This window comes from Saccostrea cucullata, unplaced genomic scaffold (genome assembly GCF_032062105.1).
Source record: "Saccostrea cucullata isolate Sc308-1 unplaced genomic scaffold, CSIRO_AGI_Scuc_v1 ctg293, whole genome shotgun sequence".
Classification (NCBI taxonomy): domain Eukaryota; kingdom Metazoa; phylum Mollusca; class Bivalvia; order Ostreida; family Ostreidae; genus Saccostrea; species Saccostrea cuccullata.
This window is the reverse complement of record NW_026925189.1, coordinates 89,746-111,510: the sequence shown is the minus strand read 5'-3', so window position 1 is coordinate 111,510 and position 21,765 is coordinate 89,746. Positions and strand designations below refer to the sequence as shown.

Genomic DNA, 21,765 nt, shown 5'->3' with positions numbered 1-21,765 from the left:
CCTCCCTGACTTCTTCCGCTTGTTATCACGTGACATCACAGTCCCACCCTTACTACTAGAGCACAGACTGAGACAGTCCTAAAACTTTCAAGATGTCGATCCGACAAACTTTAACAATTACAGATGATCAACTGGTCGAGTTAATGGAAACATTTAACACGGTAAGTAACCATTTATTTCGATTGTCACCAGATATCCTTCGTAGCGGCCATGACTGTGTTTTGGAGTTCCCTTGCTCCAGGCCGGTGAAAGGGGGTAGCCATATTTTTTGTTGTCATTCTTGTGATGTCAAACGTAAACTTTGGAAATTCGAGATGGCAAGAAGTTGTGTTTTTACATCATACTGTATTAAACTCAAAGAAACCGTTATCACAACTCATGCCATTTCACCGGTAATGTAATCTGAAAGTACAAATGTTTCAAGTCTGGATTTTATTAATGAATAAAGCATGGAGTTGGTCTTTTGTTGCACACTTGCTGTGAACATTTGCAGATATATATTTTGGCTTTTCCAAAGTGTTTGGGGTTTTCAGTCATCTGGTTTTGGTATCTTATCAGATCTTTCATAATTTGCAGTAACTAACATGCATGTCAAGCAAGAGGCATGACAATGAATAAGTACAGGTGATTTCTGAGAAAAAGAATATTGTATACCCCTTTATGAATTTTAAAGTACTCTATCCTTAATTGCCATTCATTTCTATTTGAAAATGGTGTTAGTTGTATGAGTTGGACTATATTCTCAATTAGACAAGTAACAAAACGCAGATTTGTAAGGTTTGTTACATAATGTTAATCCTTTAAATGTCCATGATTTCTACATATTTTAACTTTGTCCTCATAATCACTAAAACATTGCGTAACTGAATGTAATGTAAAACCCAGTATCTCTTTAAATAATTCAATAATAATAGATTTATGAAAAAGAAACTTCATGGATCATTGATGTTGGGCTAAATATGTGTATATATACAGATAAATGGAAAGTCTATACCTGTCAATAATGATGGATGCTTTTTTGTCAGTAACAAGGTGTAAAGGTGACCCATGCATGTATATGTCTTCTGACTCTGAGAAAACAGATGTACTGTCTACACCAGGGCTAAACACGTACATTAAAAATCTGATCAAGGCAAATAATACATTTATTGTTTATCAAGTGATCTTTCTTGTTAGAGGCAGTTACATTGATTTGCACATGTGTTTTGCGCATCTACATGTACATTTAGTATACTTGCACTATTTGATCAGAGAAAATTATTGTAAAAACTATATTGAATGTCTATGTTTACTGACTTGTTGGATAAACACCATTTCCCTGTAGTTATTTCCCTTTCCCACATTCTGTATTGTATTTTAATTAGCTTATAAGTCCACAAGGAAATGACACACTAAGCTTCTTATTTGTGTGAAGTTAGCAGGCTGAGAGAGGGAAGATAGCTTTACGTAATTATTTTTTCCCTCACAGAATAATAAGTTAATAATCTTCAAGGAAATATTTTTTGTGACAAGGAAAAACAAAATTTCTATGCATCAATATAAACTACTAAAATAGGAAACAGAAACAATGAAATATGTGGAGATCACGAACCGTACTCTAGCTCAAAATCCCATTAAACTTTACAAAACTGGATCAGAGCAAACATGGACCTTCATTATATCAGAGGTGGGATCAGGTGCCATGGAGGAGTGAGCATCCCCTGCAACAAATTTCCATACCATGTTAAGCCAGTTGGAAGGAGGGAGGGGATATTGTTCAGACAAGCTAAAGGAAGAACTTTCCTAAAAGTATCAGAGAGAGGATGTTTGAGTTCATAATAGGTGCTATATTGATGCTTGTGTCAGTGATTTGCCTGCATCCTGATTCCATCCTTATGTGTTAACAACATTGCATTGATTTCCATATTGTATAATAGTTCTATATGATAATTACATCCTGTATTATAATTTATGGATTAATTCGATTGTGAACATGTCCTTCCCATTGTAACATTCTTTACATTTACAAAGTAAAAGCAAACTTTTTCATTGCAATGCATAAAAGTTCAACTCTGACATATATTTATGATATTAGCTTTCTTTCAAAAGCTTGTCATAATTTCATATAAAAGTACGGGTAAACAAATAACGCATGAAACTTTATTTGTCCTTTTAACACCCAATGGAAACCAATTCAGGTAAATCATGAGAGATAGAATTTGTCCAGGCAGCAAATGCAATAAATTCCCCAGACATTCACTCATGGAGTGGTTGTATTGGTGTACTTGGAAGCAAGATGACAGCGGACAAACAGAAGGGTCTCCGAGTGGTAAAAAACATTGACACAAGGTTAGCATGGATCGTAAGATGACCACCGTCAGACAAATGACAGGTAGCCCATCACTTTGTATCGAAGACAGCAATCGTAAACTCGGGGAGGAACAAACTTATTCCAGGAGGTTTGTCTGTTTGGTTTGCCTGCCATTAAGAAGTCGTATGTTTGTCGAGTTTGTCAGTGTAAATTTGGTGAATTCCTATGTGTAGGAGAGGGTACAGTGATGATAGCCTTACCTGTTAAGTAGGTGTGGAGAGAAAAACTCAGAATATGGACATGTTAAAAGGTTGTGAAGATTTAATCAGATACTGGGTCATAGAATCAGTAGAAGTAGAAAGAATTCACTCTTTTACAAAATTAATGAACCACTGCTCTTAATGACAGAATATTTGTGGTCCTATTAATGTGTTAAATCTACAGTTGTCCCAATACACACAAGACAGAAAGTTTACCCATTAGCAAGAGTTGACAGCTATATTAATAAAAAGTCAGAAAGGAAGAGCAGGTTTTTATGTTGTTAGTCAGCCCGCGGGCTGACTAGTTATGGTACGAAGAACTTCAAATGCGCTTGCGCGTTTTGGAATTCTGGGAGGTAGTTCTGCAGCAAATAACTCTAGCTAATTTCATTTCAGTAAAATCAGTATAGATTAAACAAAGAAATCCCTATTTAACACCACGGTAATCTGTAAATTTAAATTCAACTTAAATAAGAAAGTCATTTATGCTTATTTGTTTCTAGAACCTTTCTGTACAATCCTACTTCACAGTTTTTAAAACCTCGTTCGCAGTAATTAAACTGGTTCGCATCTGATCGTGAAATGTGTTCTACGCAGTTAAGCATACAGTTGTATGAATTCATATCGCACAGTGTTTGACGCGTTAATTGAAGGTCTTTTGTAAAGTGTGTTGAAGTTATTTTATTTATGTATTTAAATCTACGACATAAACATTGGTTTAATAGAGATTTTGAAGTTTTTCAGTTTTTATTAATTTTACTTTCGTTTTCATTAATAACATCATTTCGATCCCGATGCAATTTAGTGAACTGACTTGTTAGCGCATACAACGGATACTTCGAGAAGAGACACAACTGGCTGAGCTTGCTCGTTTGTAATGTCCCCCGCTGGAAGTGGAGGATATTATTTTATTTCGGTCTGCCTGTCCTTCCGTGCCCCTGTCTGTAGTTCTGTCTGTAACACTTTCAATTCCTTGAAATATTTCGAGAAGGCCTTGAGCTTTTGTTGTAAAATTTTACACAACTTACTATGGAAAACCCCTCTTGATTTTGAGGTAAAAAAGTCAATGGTCAAGGTAATGAAATCAAAATTATGTCTGTTTGAACACTTTTGTGTCCGTGCAAAATCTCGATAAGCCCTTGAGCTTTAGAAATGAAATTTTCCAGCACAACAACCTATGCTGAAAGGAAGACACCTATAGATTTATTTTGACGTTCAAAGGTCAAGGTAATAAATTCACATCTCTGTGTGAGTGCGTGTAAAACTTTCATTTCCAGTCAATATCAAAAGAAATATTTTTGCGTTTTACAATCAAATTTTATACCATAACTCGATCCACCATATGGCCCCGTGACCAACTCCCACCCCCTCTTTTTTTTTTTTTTCTTTTTTTTTTTAATAGATCTGCGCAATCCATGCTTTTTTTCCTAAGTGGGAGACACAGATTCTCTGAATTAGGTTTGTTTAGTGAACATGGTGAATGAAACTATTTATGTTGTGGCAATCAGATTAATGGATTTATAGTTTTCTTACGTTATAGAGGTTTGATAAATGAATTTCTTTACCAGTCATCGTGTTGTTTATTTTGTTTCAATTCTACTTTTTTTAAGTTTCAAGTTTAAATTCAGCTAGCTAGGTCAAATTAAAGTGGTGATAGTTAACAAACTTAAATAAAAAATACCCGTGTCTTAAATTATGCAAAAATAAGCCTAAACAAAGCTTACATGTTACCTGTTTGAATGAAATTTTTCTAATTCAAAAGTACTAGAAAATGTACGTACTTGTTACATGTATTTAAGTGGCCCTTTATTGATATTCTCAATTAAGGGTTCAGTATGGCTGTTACTTTATCGCAGGGGCAAAGGTGTCTTTGTTGTTTAAACACAGTTGCACTGAGTGATTCAACCTGCAACATGACAACTCTAACAGGGTGATAGTAAAGCTTACGAGGTTTGGTGGCCGCGGGATTGTTAAAACTGCTATGTCCCCTATCCTCATAAATTAAACTCCTTTAGATCCGATGAGATTGGTTTATAATTTCATGGAATTATGTTGTGTGAAATTGAACTTAAATTATTATTACATTAAATCTGCCTTTTGATTAAGAGACCAAACGTGCAATACCGGTATAATGCATTTTTTTCAGTACCGTAGTATTCTTCAAAACATTATCACAGATAAGAAAAATCCACTGGCTGACTCTCTAAGCTTTTTTTAAAAGCTAAACTTGTATACTGTAGTTTTACTGTTTGAGAGAGGAAGATGTATGTAAACATGGAGACAGGATACAGGAAGCTGTACGGTCAGTGGTTTTCCGTTTCCTTTCTGACGCTACTCTGGTCAAGTGGATTCGATTAGGGGGATGCGCATATTGTGTCTTATAGATGGGTCAAGGGTCTGAGTTGTTAGAACTCTTGTTTTCAAGTGTGTGATTTTTTCCTTGTCTTCATCCTCTATTATAAAACTTCCTGTCATATTGTGGGCTAGAGACATAATAAAAGAATGATATATATACACTGCATAACGTAAATATAAACTGATGCACTTTGTCAGAGTTGATTTTAAATCATCTTGTTTTTCTGTTATTTTGATATTACAGTTATAAAGTACACATTTTTTACTTCCATATAACAAAAGTGTTGAGAATAAACCAATTGTAAAATTAAAAGAATCAGCACCTTGAAAATATAAATGCCTTAAATGTGATAATCCACTGGTAAGCAAACTCCAGAGAGTGTATGAAATTTGTCTTATCAGCTTATATTAAATGTTTGTATTGGAATTTTTCCACAGGGAGCAAAGATTTGGGGGTAAATTTTGTGTGGGCCAAGAGTTAAAAAAGAATTTGGATTTAAAGGAGGGGACAAAATGTTCGATTTTGGGCGTTGGAAGGGTTCATGTTTGTATGAGCTCCTGATATATTTGGTGAAGATGGCATTTGTGACACAATAAATGTATGTTCCAATACCCTACGTAGGTGTGTGCAAGCTTTGATGAATGGCACATGGATATGATCGATCGTCTTGGAATTTTAAATAACCTAATCTGGAAGTCTTGTGACAAAATTTAATTCAATTTTTTATGTAGAAGAGATAGAAGTGTATCTTCATTTATTGCTTATTTGGACCCCACCTTCATTTTTTTTATGTTTTATGTAGTAGTGTCTTGGGACATTTACGCTATAAACCCTGCACCATAGTAGATATTCTACTATAGTACATGATTGTAATCCTGTTCATTCATGTGTTAGAGGTGTGATTGGCATATCATTTATTCATTTAAATGCTGTTTCTGAAAAGAGGTGCTGCCCGTAGTAAAAGAGCTTATAAAAATTCCTGAACAAATACTAATAAAAGTTGTCGAATAAGTCTTCTGACAAAGTGAAACACAATTTAAAACATCCCATCATTCCTTAAATTCAGTTATGAGGTCAGAAACGTTACAACCTGTGTACAAACTGTAGTACTATAAACCGTCTAAGCTCTGAAAATATTTTTGCAGTAAAGGTGTGTTATGTCTAATGGCAGTTGTAGGTGATGAAAGGCTTTTAAAGTTGTCAAACAGGTTTTGATTTTGCCTCTCTCGGTCTAAGAAGTAGGACACATAATGTAAGATTGCATGCATAACCCCGATTTGGGTTAACACTCCATTGTGAGATGAGGTCTGTTTGGGATAATACTGAGGACATATGATAATGTGTCAACATATACACCGTAAATAAGTTAACATCTCCAGATAACTGATAAATCTCCTTTAATATTGATTTCAATCATTAAAGGTCCAGGGCACTTAAAACACTGAGCCATTGATTGATATGAAAACCATGCATGCGTGGATGGGCCAAATTTGCAAAATTAAAGATTTCCCTAATGTGAATAGGTTGCAATCTGTTGTGTATTTGGGTTAGATTAAGGTTCATGAATATTTGACACTAGCATCTTATAAACATATTAGGTTACCAGCCCTGAAACTTTAACCTGTTGGTGTAAATGAATGCATCGAAGGGTTGAATAAGGGAGTATAATCAAATGTAGGCAATTAACATATACAGAGGGGTGAAAAAAGAAATTTGTCTATATATAAGCAGTAAGTGCAGAACAGACTCATAAGTACAGGTGGAAAATTACTGCCAGGTATGCATTTTTAAATACAGCAAAGTCAGCAGACGTAGGCATATAGCACTGTTAATTGTAAATCACATAGTCGGCATGCCAAGGTCAGATTGTAAGGTCGATGTAAAACTTACTATCCATATACATGATAATGTGAAGCTTTTTTTTTCCAACGACATGCTAACCATTGTGAAAATTATCGGCACCTCTTGGAGTGAATGAGGTAGTCTTGTACAATCAGAGAGTTTTAGGGTCTAAAAGGACAGATTTTTGTAAGAATGTCATGACCATGTTAGTGGGTGACTGGGTATGTGTCGTTTATTTTTGGAGAGACTTGTTTACTTTGTAGAATAGATCGACCCAATCTATCATGGAGCTGTTGACAGTTGAGAAGACTGCTGCATTTAATCTCTCTATTCATGGAAGAATTAGTTGTGTAAATACTCAGAAAGAATGGTCCCTTGTGTTGTCCAGTAACCATTTAATCAGTCAACACCCAGCAGATGAAATTACCACCAACATCAAAGATTTACCGTAGAAATCATATGTTTAACCAACAAACAAGGCTTTTGCCATTTGTATTTTCACAAGTGCTAAAAAAAATCTTACTGCAGTTCTTTAGTGAAAAAAAATACTTGCACCATCACTTAAAAAGTGACAAGAAGAAGTTAAGAAATGATGGCTTCACATTCCAGCAATCAGGTCTTGCTTCAGATGTTTTATGTACCATTCAGCTATGGCTGCTTTATTATTCATGAAGTCATAAAGACGTTTTATTGACCTTTTTTCGGTGTCATCAACTTATAAACAAACACATCAGGTCTATGGCCCAAGGGACATATGTATTCTTTATCTTCAAGAGTTTATATAGTGTGTACTAATTGGTATTATGGGTTATAAATATAATTTACGTGCAATAGTTTAAGGCATTTGTCGTACATCTGCGGTGTTGATAAAACCTGGGGTTATGTGCTCTGTCCGTCCAATATTTGGTCATCGGTGTTTATAAACCTGGGGTTATGTGCTCCGTCTGTCAAATATTTTGTCATTGGTTTGATCTTATGGTCAAGGAGTGTGTAGGGCTTTAATATGTGGCAAGGATTCAACTTCTGAGTAATCTATTTGACTCACTCGTAAGAGGATCCTAAGTAGCTCGACTCATTGTCCTCGTCTACAATCGACAGGATCTTCTTAATAATAGTTAAAAGTGATATACAGTATCTATGGATGGAGGGGAACAAAAATTGTGAATTTCATGGTCCCTGCCCCCCTGGGGCCTGAGGGGTGGGGCCAAAACCACTAAAATTATTGCAATCTTTAAAAATCTTCTTCTTTACTCCTGGACATCAAGCAGGCAAACTGTTGGCATGAATGTAATGAGCATTGAGTCCTCTACCAAAATTGTGAAATTCATGGCCCCAGGGGTTCTAGTGCTAGGGCGGGGCTCAATAGATTATATAGTGAAAATGCATTATTTCTTTGAAAATCTTCTTTTCTGATCCTGGGTATTAAATATACAAAGTACATAGTTACGATGAGCAAGAGTGCCTCTTCCAAAATTGTGAATTTTATGGTCCCAGGGTTAGGGGTTCTGGTGTTAGGGCGGGGCTCTATTGATTATACAGTGAAAATACATTATTTCTATTGAAAATCTTTTTTTTCTGGGTATAAATAAACTAACTAAGCACATAGTTAAGGTGAGCAAGAGTATCTCTTCCAGATTTGTGAATTTTCTGGCCCCAGGGTCAGGGTTTCTGGTGTTAGGGCGGGGCTTTATAGATTATATAGTGAAAATGCATAAATTTTTTGAAAATCTTCTCTGTTCCTGGATATTTAACAAACTAATCAAGCACATAGTTATAATGAGCAGAGAATCTCTTCCAGATTTGTGAATTTTATGGCCCCAGGGTCAGGGGTTCTTGTTAGGGCGGGGTCATAGATTATATAGTAAAAATGCATTATTTCTTTGAAAATCTTCTTTTCTGCTCCTGGATATTAAATAAACCAACTAAGCACATAGTTATAATGAGCAAGAGTGCCTCTTCCAGATTTGTGAATTTTATGGCCCCAGGGTCAGGGTTTCTGGTGTTAGGGCGGGGCTCTATTGATTATATAGTAAAAATGCATTTATTCTTTGAAAATTTTCTTCTCTGACAGCTGGGTATTAAATAAACTAACTAAGCACATAGTTATGATAAACAACAGTGCCTCTTCCAAAATTGTGAATTTTATGGCCCCAGGGTCAGGGGTTCTGGTGTTAGGGCGGGGCTCTATAGATTATATAGTAAAAATGCATTAATTCTTTGAAAATATTTTCCTTTGCTTCTGGGTTTTCCTTTGCTTCTGGGTTTTGTGACCCAAGTATAGAATTGAAATGGTGTATCTAGCAAAGTGGTTTTTTTATGCCTCCAGAGTCAAGGGGTTGGGGGGGGGGGGGGGTTACATAGTCTGAAAATAAATTAATGCTTTGAAATCTCCTCTTTGGTATTAATCAACCATTTTATGACAACATTTTCAAAATTTTGAAATACTGGTATGTGGCCCATGGATCAGTGGTTCCTTTGGGTGAACACAACTGGGTATAAAATGGAAGTATTTTCTGTGTTACTCTGATCTACCTCTGGGTATTAAGTAAATAGAGTAAGCTAAGTTAATAATTATGATAAGCAATGGTGCCTCTTTCAAAATTGTAGATTGTGAATTGAATTTCATGGCCTCTGGTTTAAAGCACAAACCAAATTTAATTGTTTGAAAGTTGTTACACAATACTCAGGTGACCTATAAGGCCCGTTTATGATGATACAATATACCCTTGTTCAGTTTCCTTGTTTATAAAATTGGTTTTTAAAGTAGTGTTTCCCCTGTTAAACTTGCCATGGTTAAACTTTGAAAACTTCCTCATGGTGTAAACTTATTCTAGAGACAAATATTACATGACCACACATTTAACACACATTTTGCCCCTCCACAATGTACAGATCTATATATTAATATGAACTAAAGGAAGTTTCCATACTATATGCTCTCAACAAATTTAACATTAATTTTTCCGGGGGGCTGCATAGTTCCTTACTGTGTTTGAACAAATTAGTAAATTAAAGTAAAACATTTTGAAAGACAAAATATTCACTTTTTCACATAAACAAAGAGAAAAAATGTACACTCTGTACTTAAATTTACATAATTATGGATAAAAATAACTTTTATTAAGGGACTGAAAAATACATTAGTATATTAGCATTTTGAATTTTAAAAACAATCTCTCATTTGTATGCACCTAACTTCATGTTGAATACAATGAAACAGGGTTATAGGAATATACAAAGGATGAATAAAAATTATATTTTACACCAGGGCAGTACTTTTTTAACTTTTTAACTTGTTATACCATGTCTGGTCAATTAGTCATAATTACCGGTAACAAGTACACTGTGAAAAAATACACTTATATAATAAGCATAAACTCACAGTGAATATTTATATTTATATGCATAAAATTTGTCAGTAACTGTATTGATTTGATTTATTTGTTGTCATATTTTAACATATGCAAAGTTTTTTTTCCCCCTTCACATATTCATTTTCAAGAATTGATATTGAAATGGCATAAAATGCAACAAGTAGAAAGAAAGAATGATAAAATGTATCCTACTATATGGTCAGTAATTAATATTTGACCTAATTTTGACAGATTGACAAAGATGGCAGTGGCTCTATAGAAGTTTCTGAATTACAACATGCTCTAGAACTGTGTGGAATGAAAATCCCCAGCTACCAGGTCCGTGACCTTATAGCCAAATACGACACAAAGGTCAAGGATGGGAAAATCGACATCGACGAATTCAAACAGGTACGGAGTGCCGGGGGTACTTTGTATGTCTAATGCCTTGTGGACTTTGTAATGACTTATGTTTTTCCTTTTAGATAATATTGCATTTTGATAAGTTTAGCTGAAGTAGATTTTCTGTTGATAACTGATAAATATTACAAGTTTTTACTGTCTCTGTGTGCAGTCATTCACATGCATTTTATTTTGTACACAGTTTGTTGTAATATTTCAAATAGAGTTTTAATTTAATTTTCACAAGCATTAAGATGCATTTAACTTGAAATGAACATGATTATTGACATTAAGGCTTTCACACCTTTATTGCAATAAAAAATGGATAAATTCATGCACATTCACATATAACAATAGTGAAACATGGCTTTTAATATGTCAGACTGGAAGGAATTTAAACCACTTCTATTGTGCTGACAACTTTACAGATAGCTTTGAGATAAAGTTGATAATTCAGACGAATTAAGTGCATATTTATGTTTGCAAGTAGATAAAGACAAACAAGTTTTGCAAACAACACGTAAAAAATTTACTGAAGACAACAGAACAGAGGCACATTTAGACCTTGATATCTTGGTCATTACAACTCTTGAAAGAAATATCTGATTGGTTTAGATATTTAGGTTAAAGGTCAAAGTTCATCATAAGGTCATGGCCACCAACAATCCTTGACTTACTCCTTGTATTTGACATATTAGTGTTCAAGTTGTACTTTTTCATTAGAAACAATAAGATCACTTAGTACTGAATCCACTTTAAAATTTCTTAAATTTCTTGAAACAGTAGTGGTGGCCATGGGATTCTAAAAAAAAAAGTAAATCAACAGAAAAATTTTTAATTTTTCTTTGTATAGTTTTGTTTAAATACGAGTGCACTGGTCCGACGAACAAATATTTTTATTGGTGTGGCCTTACAGTAAAATTTTAATTTTTCTTTAGTGTATGATCTTTATCACATCGATATTGCATGATCATTTTTTTCTCTGAGTGAGCCCATTACTAACATGTTGACCATTTTTTTGCTGTGTTACAATAACAATAGATGTATGCTGACTTGAAAGCGGAAAAAGATATCGGAATAACGTTTAAAAAGCAAGTCCAAACTCGTAAAGATGTGGAAACGATGGGAGGGAGTTCCCAGGCCTCAGTGGAGGGTACCACCCACACCGTGAGGAAGGAGGAACAGAAAGCCTTCGCGGACTGGATCAACAGGTAGGGGGTCGTAACACATTGTCTAATAATCCTCGACCATTTTTACAGATCTATGCCGACCTGAAGAGCAAAAACGATCAAAGTGTTCATTGGAAAACCGTGATCAAGTCGCGGAAAAACGTGGAATCACTAGGTGGACTGTCACAAGCTTCCGTAGAAGGCACCACACATAGTGTCAAAAAAGAGGACGAGAAAGCATTTTCTGACTGGATTAATAGGTAGCACACTAGTGTGCTGGTGTGCTGTGCTGAGTGTGCTCTGCAACAAATAATAGAGATCATGTGTGACATATAACCTAGCTTGCTACTGTTTTTTCACATTCACATTTTGATGAACACGTAATTTCCTCTTTTTATTATTTGTTTTTATTTTGCACCTTGATTTTTGTTGTTTTCCAACAAGTGTTAAACTCAACACAAGACTAACTAGTGTGTTCTTAGTTTCAGTAATTTCAGATTTTTTTGTTTGCTTGTTTTGTCTTAATGTCCTGCAAATAGTGACATTTTAATTTCACTAGACTATAATTAATTTTCTTGATGTTAATGATGTAAAAGCAGTAAATTAATGAGTTAAGATTCTAGTACGGTGGTAAATATTTTACCTTTTGAACTGTCCTGACTAGACGAATGTCATTAATGTTGCACTGAGTATAGGAATTATTCGGTGCATTCAAAGGAATTCCCTTTTGCAATTGACAACTTTGAAATTAAGATGTAAGCTATGTTTACTGTTGTAAAAAAGCTAGTAAAGTTTGTCAAATGTAATGGCTAGAAATTGTAGATGTTAGAGAATTTGACAGCGATTATCCCGTAATCATGTCAGATGTAGACTGCAAGTATTTGCTCAAGTACAAAACAGGATTTCTTATGCTGATAAATTAAATGCACTGGAAAGCTACTGATAGGCATTTTTTTTTTACTTAGCTCACCTGAACTGAAGGATCAAATAAGATTTACTAATCACATGTTGACAGTCTGTCTGTCTATTTGTCCATCTGATAAATTTTCACAGTTCTGACCTCTTCTCCAAAACTGCTGGACGAATTTCAACCAATTTGAATGTTATCATAAAGCATCTTTGGGTATAAGGGGGTTAAGATTTGTTCAATTCAAAGGCCACATTTTCTGTAAAGGGGAGATGATTTAAAAAAGGGTAGGGGGAATAGGGTTGATGTCTTAAAAAATCTGAAGAAGAACCACCTGTCTAGAAAGGATTGTTATGGACCGTAGGAGGGTAAGGATTGGGCCACAATGGGGAATCAAAGTTACACTTGTGAATCTATATGGAAAATCTAAATTCCTCCTTCTCAAAAGAAGCAAAGCAATGATTAGTCATATGGATGTGGAAGCATCCTCAGGTAGTGTAGATTTAATTTTGTTGAAGTCATGCCCCAGGTTAGGGTGGGATCATAAAAAGTTATCGAAGTTTCACATAGGATAAGAAATATAAGGTGAAATGCTGATTACTTGGGAGAGCCTTGTGGCTCATGGGTCTCATGTTTTAATTTCTGATTGATTTGTGATTCATTTTTTTCAAATTTTTAACAATTTTTATTCACTTCTTATTTTTGAATACTTTTAATTTTATATGATACACATGTATATGTATCACTTATTTTACCATATTTTATATGAAGTATAAAATTGTATTACATGTATTATGTATATAACAAAATTAAGTTCTGACTTTTTATGGACAGGGCTTTGGCTGATGATCCAGACTGTGCCAAGTACCTCCCTCTGTCCTCCACCGGTGAGGATCTGTACAAAAAGACCCAGGATGGTATCCTTCTGTGGTGAGTAGGAAAAGGGGGTGTGTCACCTTAACCTGAATTTACTCTGTTGTCATATGGTATCCCAATAGGGGGCATGTCACTTTAACCAGAATTTGCTGTGTTATCATAAGGTATCCTTCTGTAGTGAGGAGCTACAGGGGCTGTGTCCCCTCATCCTGAATTTACTCTGTTCTCATTCTTTGTGACAATTAAAAGCTAGTATGCATACTTGCAAAGGAGAAGGCCTGACATTTTTAAAACAGCAAACACCTATATAAAAGGAGAAGATAACCCTCAGGGAAAGTTGTACCTAAGACATGGGGGCCGGGGAGTTTCCCTTGCATAAATCTCTGCCTATAATGACTATCATGTGGCTACTCTTTGTTACCCCCTCAACTTCCTATCAGGGGAGGAACCTCAGACCTCTGTCTACACTTTCAATGTCCCTGCTATTCCAATTTTTAGGAACAGCCCTACCAATGTATTCAAATGTATACATCTTCAGTTTCATTTTATTTTTAAAGCAGTACATGGGCTATTTATCGCCTCTTGTAAATTTGACCTTCTGACCTGTAGAGGGCAATAAGAAATAAATTGATCTTTATTTTCCAATTAAGTTATTTTGGTCTCTTCTTATGAATGTAAACTTCCTTATCAGACTATACAAATATATGTCATATATATAAAAGTTCAAGTGTATTTGAAATCCAAATATATGTATCATGCAATTAAAATCTTTGTCTAAGGATGTTTTTTTTAGTAAGATTTAAACAACTTTCCAGTAAAACTGATATAATATAATGGATATGAGTAATAGTTGATGATTTTGCATCCCTTATATGGCAATATTTTACATTTTCCTTATGTATATAATGTATAATAGCTCGACACCCTACTTAAACTTTTTCAATAAATTTAACGTGCATGGTTAGTGGCCTATATATGTACTCTATTATAATTTTATACAGTTAAAGAGAAAAAATGAACCAGATGCTTGTGAAATATAAAACAGTTGATTGTGAAAAACATTATAAGAGAAAATGCACATTGTGCAGTTCACAGAATAATTAGCAGAATTAGAGGTGTGTCAAAGAATTAACTAAGCATAGCTGATTTCCCACTGTCTCTTCATAGTACGTCAGTGCATTATGTAACCCCAGCAAGAGTGCATCACAACAAAATTTCCTTGTTGTCTGGCCATATGTCACCCTCCACACTTGTACAATCAGCTGTTTAGGAATTGATCCCTACTATTTAGAGCAAATGCTACAAACAGAAACTTGAGTCAAAATCTATTGACCTGTTTTGGTTGAACAAAAGCTAGGGTCACTATGTAATAAGCCGGACAACATTGGATAAATTTAAAGCAACATATTTTTTTCCCAAATAAACTCATTGAACTGTATGTCAGTTGTTAAAAAGTAGCATTGTCTTCCTGTTTATGATATTGAAAATAATTTTCATTCATTCAGTAGTGCTTTTATTGAGTTGGCTCGCGTAGCGAGCTAATCCTTGTCGACATAGCCGTTTCAGAGGGTTAACAGTTTCAGAGCTGTAAAATTTTTCACTTCATCAAGGTGATCCATACGCCAAAGATAATAGTTCTAGCAAAACATGCTTTTTAGAGTGATTTTTTGAGGTAATTTTTTGATACTGTAACATTATTTATACCTTCATGCTTTTAAAGAAATTTTTTATTTAAATATCTGTAAGATGTACAATTACTGCGTATGAATATGTTCAAAAATGTTAGGTGGTCAATCTTCCCATCTTTTATTTACTTTAATTGGAACACAAACACCTGCTGCTCCCTCATTAGCTGCAGCTAGTTGTTGTTGAAAATCTATTTTTAAAGTATTTGCTGTGTCTATAAAATTATTCCATAACACTGACCACTTCAGCTAATGTGCTGAAATTCATTATAGAATCCAGTCAAAATATATTAGTGCCAACCTGTATTTATAAAGGAAAAGCAATGTACACTTTATTTATGAACCGAACATGGATATTTATTTAATCTCTTAAGATGCAAAATAAACTGAATATATGAAGGTATTGTGCCCAGGTGTATGAAAAAGCTCAAATTGACTCGAGCGAGTCAACTCGCAGGCCCTTCAGGCCTTTGATTATATTTGCCATTACAGGAGCCTCTTTTGCTCTAAGCTATTAAGCCATTCAGCTAGAAATGTTACTTGTGAGGGCTTCCTTCTTTTTCATCCCAAAACTTGGTTTGGTTGTGTTACAGTCACTACTTTCAACTTTGATTTGGAAAAAAGCATTGCTCCATGAGAAATGATACAAAGTATTTGTAGAAATTATTAACTGATGAATGATTTGGCCAATTCATCAGCACATATTTGAAATTAAGTTCATTTGATAGTATAGGTCACTACTTGTGTATGTTTCTTCAGTTTCTGATAATTCCCTCCCAATCTACAGATTTTCATAGCATTAATCAAGGATGTGCATCATAATAAAATTTAGTACATATGAGGGTATATTCTGACATTTTTAAGAAGACACAATTTTATGTCTTGAATTACATAAAATTGATTTGATTTGAGTCAAATTTTTTCTTTGCTGGGAATTTTTATTTCAATTTCACAAATTATAACATTCTTTTTCTATGTTACAGTAAACTTATCAACAAATCTGTACCAGACACCATTGATGAACGTGCCATCAACAAGACAAACCTCAGCATTTATCGCAGGGCGGAGAACCACAATTTGGCCCTGATGTCGGCCCAGTCTATCGGCTGTAACATTGTCAACATCGGGGACGACGATCTGGAGAAGTGTAAACCTCATCTTGTTCTCGGCCTCTTGTGGCAAGTCATTAGGGTAGGTGTCCTGGTAGTTCTACCCAATTCTTTAAATTACACAGATGTTTGATGATATTGATAATAGCAATGTTTGATTTATTGTGATGAAATGAGAATTAAACACTTAAAGAGCTAGCATGGTAAATGTTGAAACATTTTACTCATGAGACTCAATTCTCATTAGGAACTGAGATTGACAATTATTGGATAAATATTACATACCTGTGCCTGCAGCAAAAAATAATGAAATTCCAATGCAGTGTAGATAACCAAACATAGTTTACTTAAATTTTAGAAAAAGATTACATATCAATATCTTTCTTATATAAAAAAAATGACCAATTTGTGTAGGCTCTTGATATATTTTTTAATCAAAATGTGACACTTAGTATAAACCAGATTGGATGCATGCATTGTCAAGTCCTTTATCAGTCACTGAAACTTTTACAGTTGTAATGGTTGCAATTTTAGATTGGTCTGCTGAGTGATATTAACTTGGCTAACCACCCTGGTCTTGTCAACCTCCTGGAAGAAGGAGAAACCCCAGAAGACCTTAAGAAACTGTCTCCAGAACAAATCCTCATTCGCTGGGTTAACTACCACCTCAGGAACGCCGGGATCGACCGCAGGATCAATAACTTCCAGAACGACATCAAGGTAAAGTTGAAGCTTGGTCAACAAGTGTGAAAAAATTGACAAATGCATGAGCTGAAAGTTCTCTTGTTTGTAGTTAAATGTATACATGTACAAAAGTTGTAACATAACAGAAAGAAAGGATTAACTGGAAAAAGTGAAGAAAATTGACATAAATGGAAAAAAAACTTGTGTTTCTGCATGTTATAGTTGATGGTTTTCAAACAGTTAGTTATGGATTTTCCTTTGCTGTTTTTTACAGGACTCTGAGGCTTACTGCTATTTACTGGAGCAGATCGCACCAAGAGAAAATGGTGTCATGGCAGGTCCACCTATGTCTGTAAGTACATAATGATGTTGGGCAACAGCAGTCATATTCCCTGTGTCAGATTTTAAACAATCAAATGATGAATTTGCCTGCATTGGAATAAATAATTAAAATTTTGAATTATATTTCAGGAACATAATTTGGAGCAGAGAGCTGAGCTCATGTTACAGGAGGCAGATAAGATCGGCTGTCGCAGCTTCGTGTCGCCTAAAGACGTGACGTCGGGTAACTATAAGTTGAACATGGCCTACGTGGCTAACCTGTTTAACCAGTACCCAGCCCTGGAACCCCCAGAGGACATGGAGATGGACGTCGTAGAAGAAACCAGAGAGGAAAAGAGTAAGTGGACATAAAAGGAGTCATATATGGCCAAAAAAAAGAGAGTAAGAGAAAATGATGAAAGAAAATATGTTAGCAGAAAATTTATACATTTTCCTTAATTTGTGTCAAATCAAGGAACTATAATTTTAAAGAAATTAAAACATAAAGTTTTTTTTTTCAGAAAATTAAAATTTATTTATCTATTTTTCTTTCTTTTTGAAAAAAGCAAGTTTGACTTAATTTTTCTTGTACCTTTCAGCATACAGAAACTGGATGAACAGTCTGGGAGTGCAGCCCTATGTACATTATCTTTACTCCGACCTCCAGGATGGTCTTGTGTATTTCAAATTATATGACATTATCAGACCGGGGGTTGTGAACTGGAAGAAAGTCATTATGAAGTTCAACAAATTAAAAATTAACTTTGAAAAATTAGGTATACCTCATTCATTTCATGCATGTTTTGTAATTTGTTGTTTGTTCATATGAGAAATTATTAATATATGATAGAATTGAGATTTTTATAATTTTTTTTGTTTTTCAGAGAATTGTAACTATGTAGTAGAACTAGGAAAAGAATGTAAGTTTTCCTTGGTGGGCATCAGTGGAGCAGATATTAATGAAGGAAACCCCACACTGACACTTGGTATGTATTCCATCTTAAGGTGCATCATTCCTCTGTTTAGTCCTTAAAAAAGGAATAACAGTCTTTTAGCTCAGTTAGAGTCATCTTTCTTATCAGAGAGTCAATGAACCTTAAGTAAGTTTTTTGAAAAAAAAATTATGAAATGTCATCTTATATAGACTCTTTGGAAATATTATAAGCAGCAAATAAGAAACTTAACCTTTGCAAGTAATGTCATTGCACTTGAAATATTTTGCTGCTCTTGAAAATATTCAACATTAAATGCTATGTATGATTCTACAAACATTGACCCTGGTTTGTACCCTTGTAGGTCTTGTGTGGCAGTTGATGAGGGCGTACACACTAAGTATCCTCAGACAGCTGGCTGGAGGGGATTCTCTTATCAACGATGCAGCCATCATTGAGTGGGCTAATGCCAAGGTAGGTGGGCTGTATATGCCACATACATTGATTTATACTAGTATTGGTTTTTTTGAACATGTTCTTTGTTTTCTTCACAGGATATTGCACCTCTTTTTGTTGGTTGGGAACAAACTAAAAATTAACAAAGCACAAAATCTTGGAGCTATGGATAAAAAGTTGTTGATAAAAATAAGCATGAAATATATGGGAATATTAGTAGTAAACCTGCAACTGAGTGCCCTAAGGGAAATTACTCTTAATGAATTTTTTTTTAAATCTGTCATCAACTCTCTGCCTGGTTACAGTGCAAGTGCTGTTAAAGTATGCAAAAAATTAAAATTTTCTTGATTTTCAGTTGCGAGAGGGAGGTAAGAAGAGCAGCTTCACAGGTTTCAATGATGCCACTTTGTCGGACGGCAAAACGATCATCGACCTCATTGACAGCATCAGGAGAGGAATGATCAACTACGACTTAGTAAAGGATGGACACTCAGAAGAGGTAAAATAGTTTATTCTCTTCAGTGCTCTGGAGTTCTGGTAATTTTAATGAAGGGTTTTCGGGTATGTTTTGTTTAAAATACTCCTTATTTTCACTGAAACATAATACACAAACCTACCAGCTAAATTTTGTTACTGTTATTGGTTATTTTTCCCACATGTTATTTTCATGCTTTCATACAAATTTTGCTCCATTTTAAATATACTTAATGAATTGTTTGAAATCTGCTCCTTGGTATTAATTAAATACTTTTGAAAAGCAAGGATGCCTTTTCAAAAATTGTGCAATGTGTGGATCTAGGCCTAAGAGTCAAGGGTTCATGTGTGGTAGCGGCACTACTGATTATTGCTGAATATTACTGATTTGTTGAAATGCATTTTTTGTTCCCCTACCCTGCCTATGGGTATTAAGTAACCAAACTAAGCAACTGCTAAGTGTATAGTTATGATGATCAAAATTGTAAATGCTATAGCATCTGGCTTAAAACATGGATCAAATTCAATCACTGGAAAGTTGTTGCATAATGCTCAGGTGACCTATAAGCCCAGTCAGTCAAGGGTTCATGTGTGGTAGCGGCACTACTGATTATTGCAGTTCTGTTTAAGAAATACTGTGTTCTTTGAAGAGGCCCAATTCTTAATTAGTCTCTGTGAGCGAAGGGGTGAAAATAAAATTGGGGTCAAAATTTCCCTGTATACTGTATCTTTTTTTAAATTAACTCTTCTTGACCTATTTAACAGGACAAGATGTCCAATGCTAAATATGCCATTTCCATGGCCAGGAAAGCCGGAGCTAAGGTGTACGCTTTGCCTGAGGACATTGTGGACGTTAAACAAAAAATGATTATGACCATTTTCGCCTGTCTTATGGCTAGAGACATGAGAAGCCAACAAAATGGAGAAACATCGTAGAAAACCTTCATAATCAGTATCAGCTTGCATTTTCTGATTGTGCAACAACAAGTCAAAAAATTGCTTCAAATATTTTTTTCTTTATTCACTTAGTTTCAATATATTATATGGAACTGCTAGAAAGGTATAGAACGAATGGATAGATAATTAAATTGGGCGAGCAGATGGAAAAGTGAAAAATCATGGATGATTTTGCAGTATTATGTTTGAAGACAAAAACTTTCCATGTTTTGAAAATAAGAAATTTTATTCCTACGTTTCTTCCAATATATGCAAACATTGTCTTAGCAATAAACTAAAACATATGCTCATGTACTTAATTGTTGGGTGTATAAGATTTCCTGTTTACTGGAAATTTTGAAAAACGTGGACCAAAATGTTCCAACACTATGCAATGGGACCACTTCATATACATTTTTCAGATGTATAGTCAGTAGAAAAGTTTCATAATTTTATTTTTCTAATTTTTGGAAAATAATTTTGTTTTCATATTTATTTTATGAACAATATGAAAGTATACACTTCCTGTATATTTGTTCACCATATTATCTGTGATTTTTTTTATATTACTTTTGAACTATCATGACATTAAACAATCATATATAATGAAAAAACTGAAAGTGATGCATAAACCTGTCTCTGTAGAGTCTAGTTATTAAGTCATGTAACCAGTAGTGTTAGTCAAAAGTTCAGATCTGATGATAAAACATGGTGGATAATTAGGACAAGGAATCGATATAGTGCTGGATTAAGTGGATTAAAATGCTTCCATGTAACATTCCAGTGAGAGACTTTGAAATCTTATTTAGGTCAGAAAAATATCATTTTTTGACTGTTGATTGTTCTTATTGGAACATTTGTTGAAAACTCTGTTAATAGGAGAGAACCTTATTTATATAAGTGTGACCACTTTGAATGGTTTGAACATATGCCTGTAATCATTTTGTATCATTATTATAGAAACATTTCACCATCAACAGAAAATTTATTTTTTATCTTGTCTAATTATTGCTGTTATTGACATATGCTTGAATGAATAAAAGCCTAAAAAATAACCTTTATACATTCTAGATTTATTAATAAAACCAATTTGAAAACAAAACTGTAGTTTTGCTTGCTTACAGAAATGGACTTTACTGTCAGATGGAATAATACTTTATTTAAATAAAATTATATAGATTGTTGAACAATGTACGGGAATAAGAAAAAAGGTTTTTGTTACTTTTCACAGGAAAGCAAAGGCCTTGCACAATTAAGTTCTTTTTTTTTTCATTTAATATTGGAGCAAATGAACTTTGTCTTGGGGCTTTTGGAATGTACCCGGTAATTTGAAGTTATAAAGATTTGCGTTCTGTTTCACAATGAGGACATCATTTAAAACTTGAATTTCCACTTAAATTAATGAAATACAAAGGTACTTCCTTTTGAAAAATTACCTGTTTAACAAGTTTTTAGAGTCATTTGAATGAAACTATACTACCGATAATTGATATTACAATGTGTGATGCAGCATAATTTGGCATGGAAAAAAAAATGCTGACTGGCTATAAGTGTCTAATGCATGTTAAATTTGCCAACCTTCTGCCAGCAAGTTGTGGCATTCCAACATATCTAAATTAGTCTGTTATTTAATTAAAATATTTCATCATTCTTTTAACTATTATAATTGAATATTTGCTAGAGGATTGACAGAGTTATTTCCCTTACCTAGGG

At 34.3% G+C, this 21,765-nt stretch overlaps 1 protein-coding gene across 1 annotated transcript; it reads left to right on the top strand.

Moving 5' to 3' along the window:
* The first annotated feature begins 1 nt into the window (after window position 1).
* LOC134268275 (plastin-3-like) lies at window positions 2-21,154 on the top strand. Its single transcript, XM_062750461.1, has 13 exons — window positions 2-161; window positions 10,354-10,512; window positions 11,545-11,714; window positions 13,414-13,509; window positions 16,124-16,331; window positions 16,784-16,969; window positions 17,208-17,285; window positions 17,405-17,612; window positions 17,854-18,030; window positions 18,139-18,240; window positions 18,551-18,660; window positions 18,998-19,141; window positions 19,882-21,154. The coding sequence occupies exons 1-13, from the start codon at window positions 93-95 to the stop codon at window positions 20,050-20,052; spliced, it is 1,878 nt and encodes a 625-aa protein (XP_062606445.1). The 5' UTR covers window positions 2-92; the 3' UTR covers window positions 20,053-21,154.
* The last annotated feature ends 611 nt before the right edge of the window (window positions 21,155-21,765 follow it).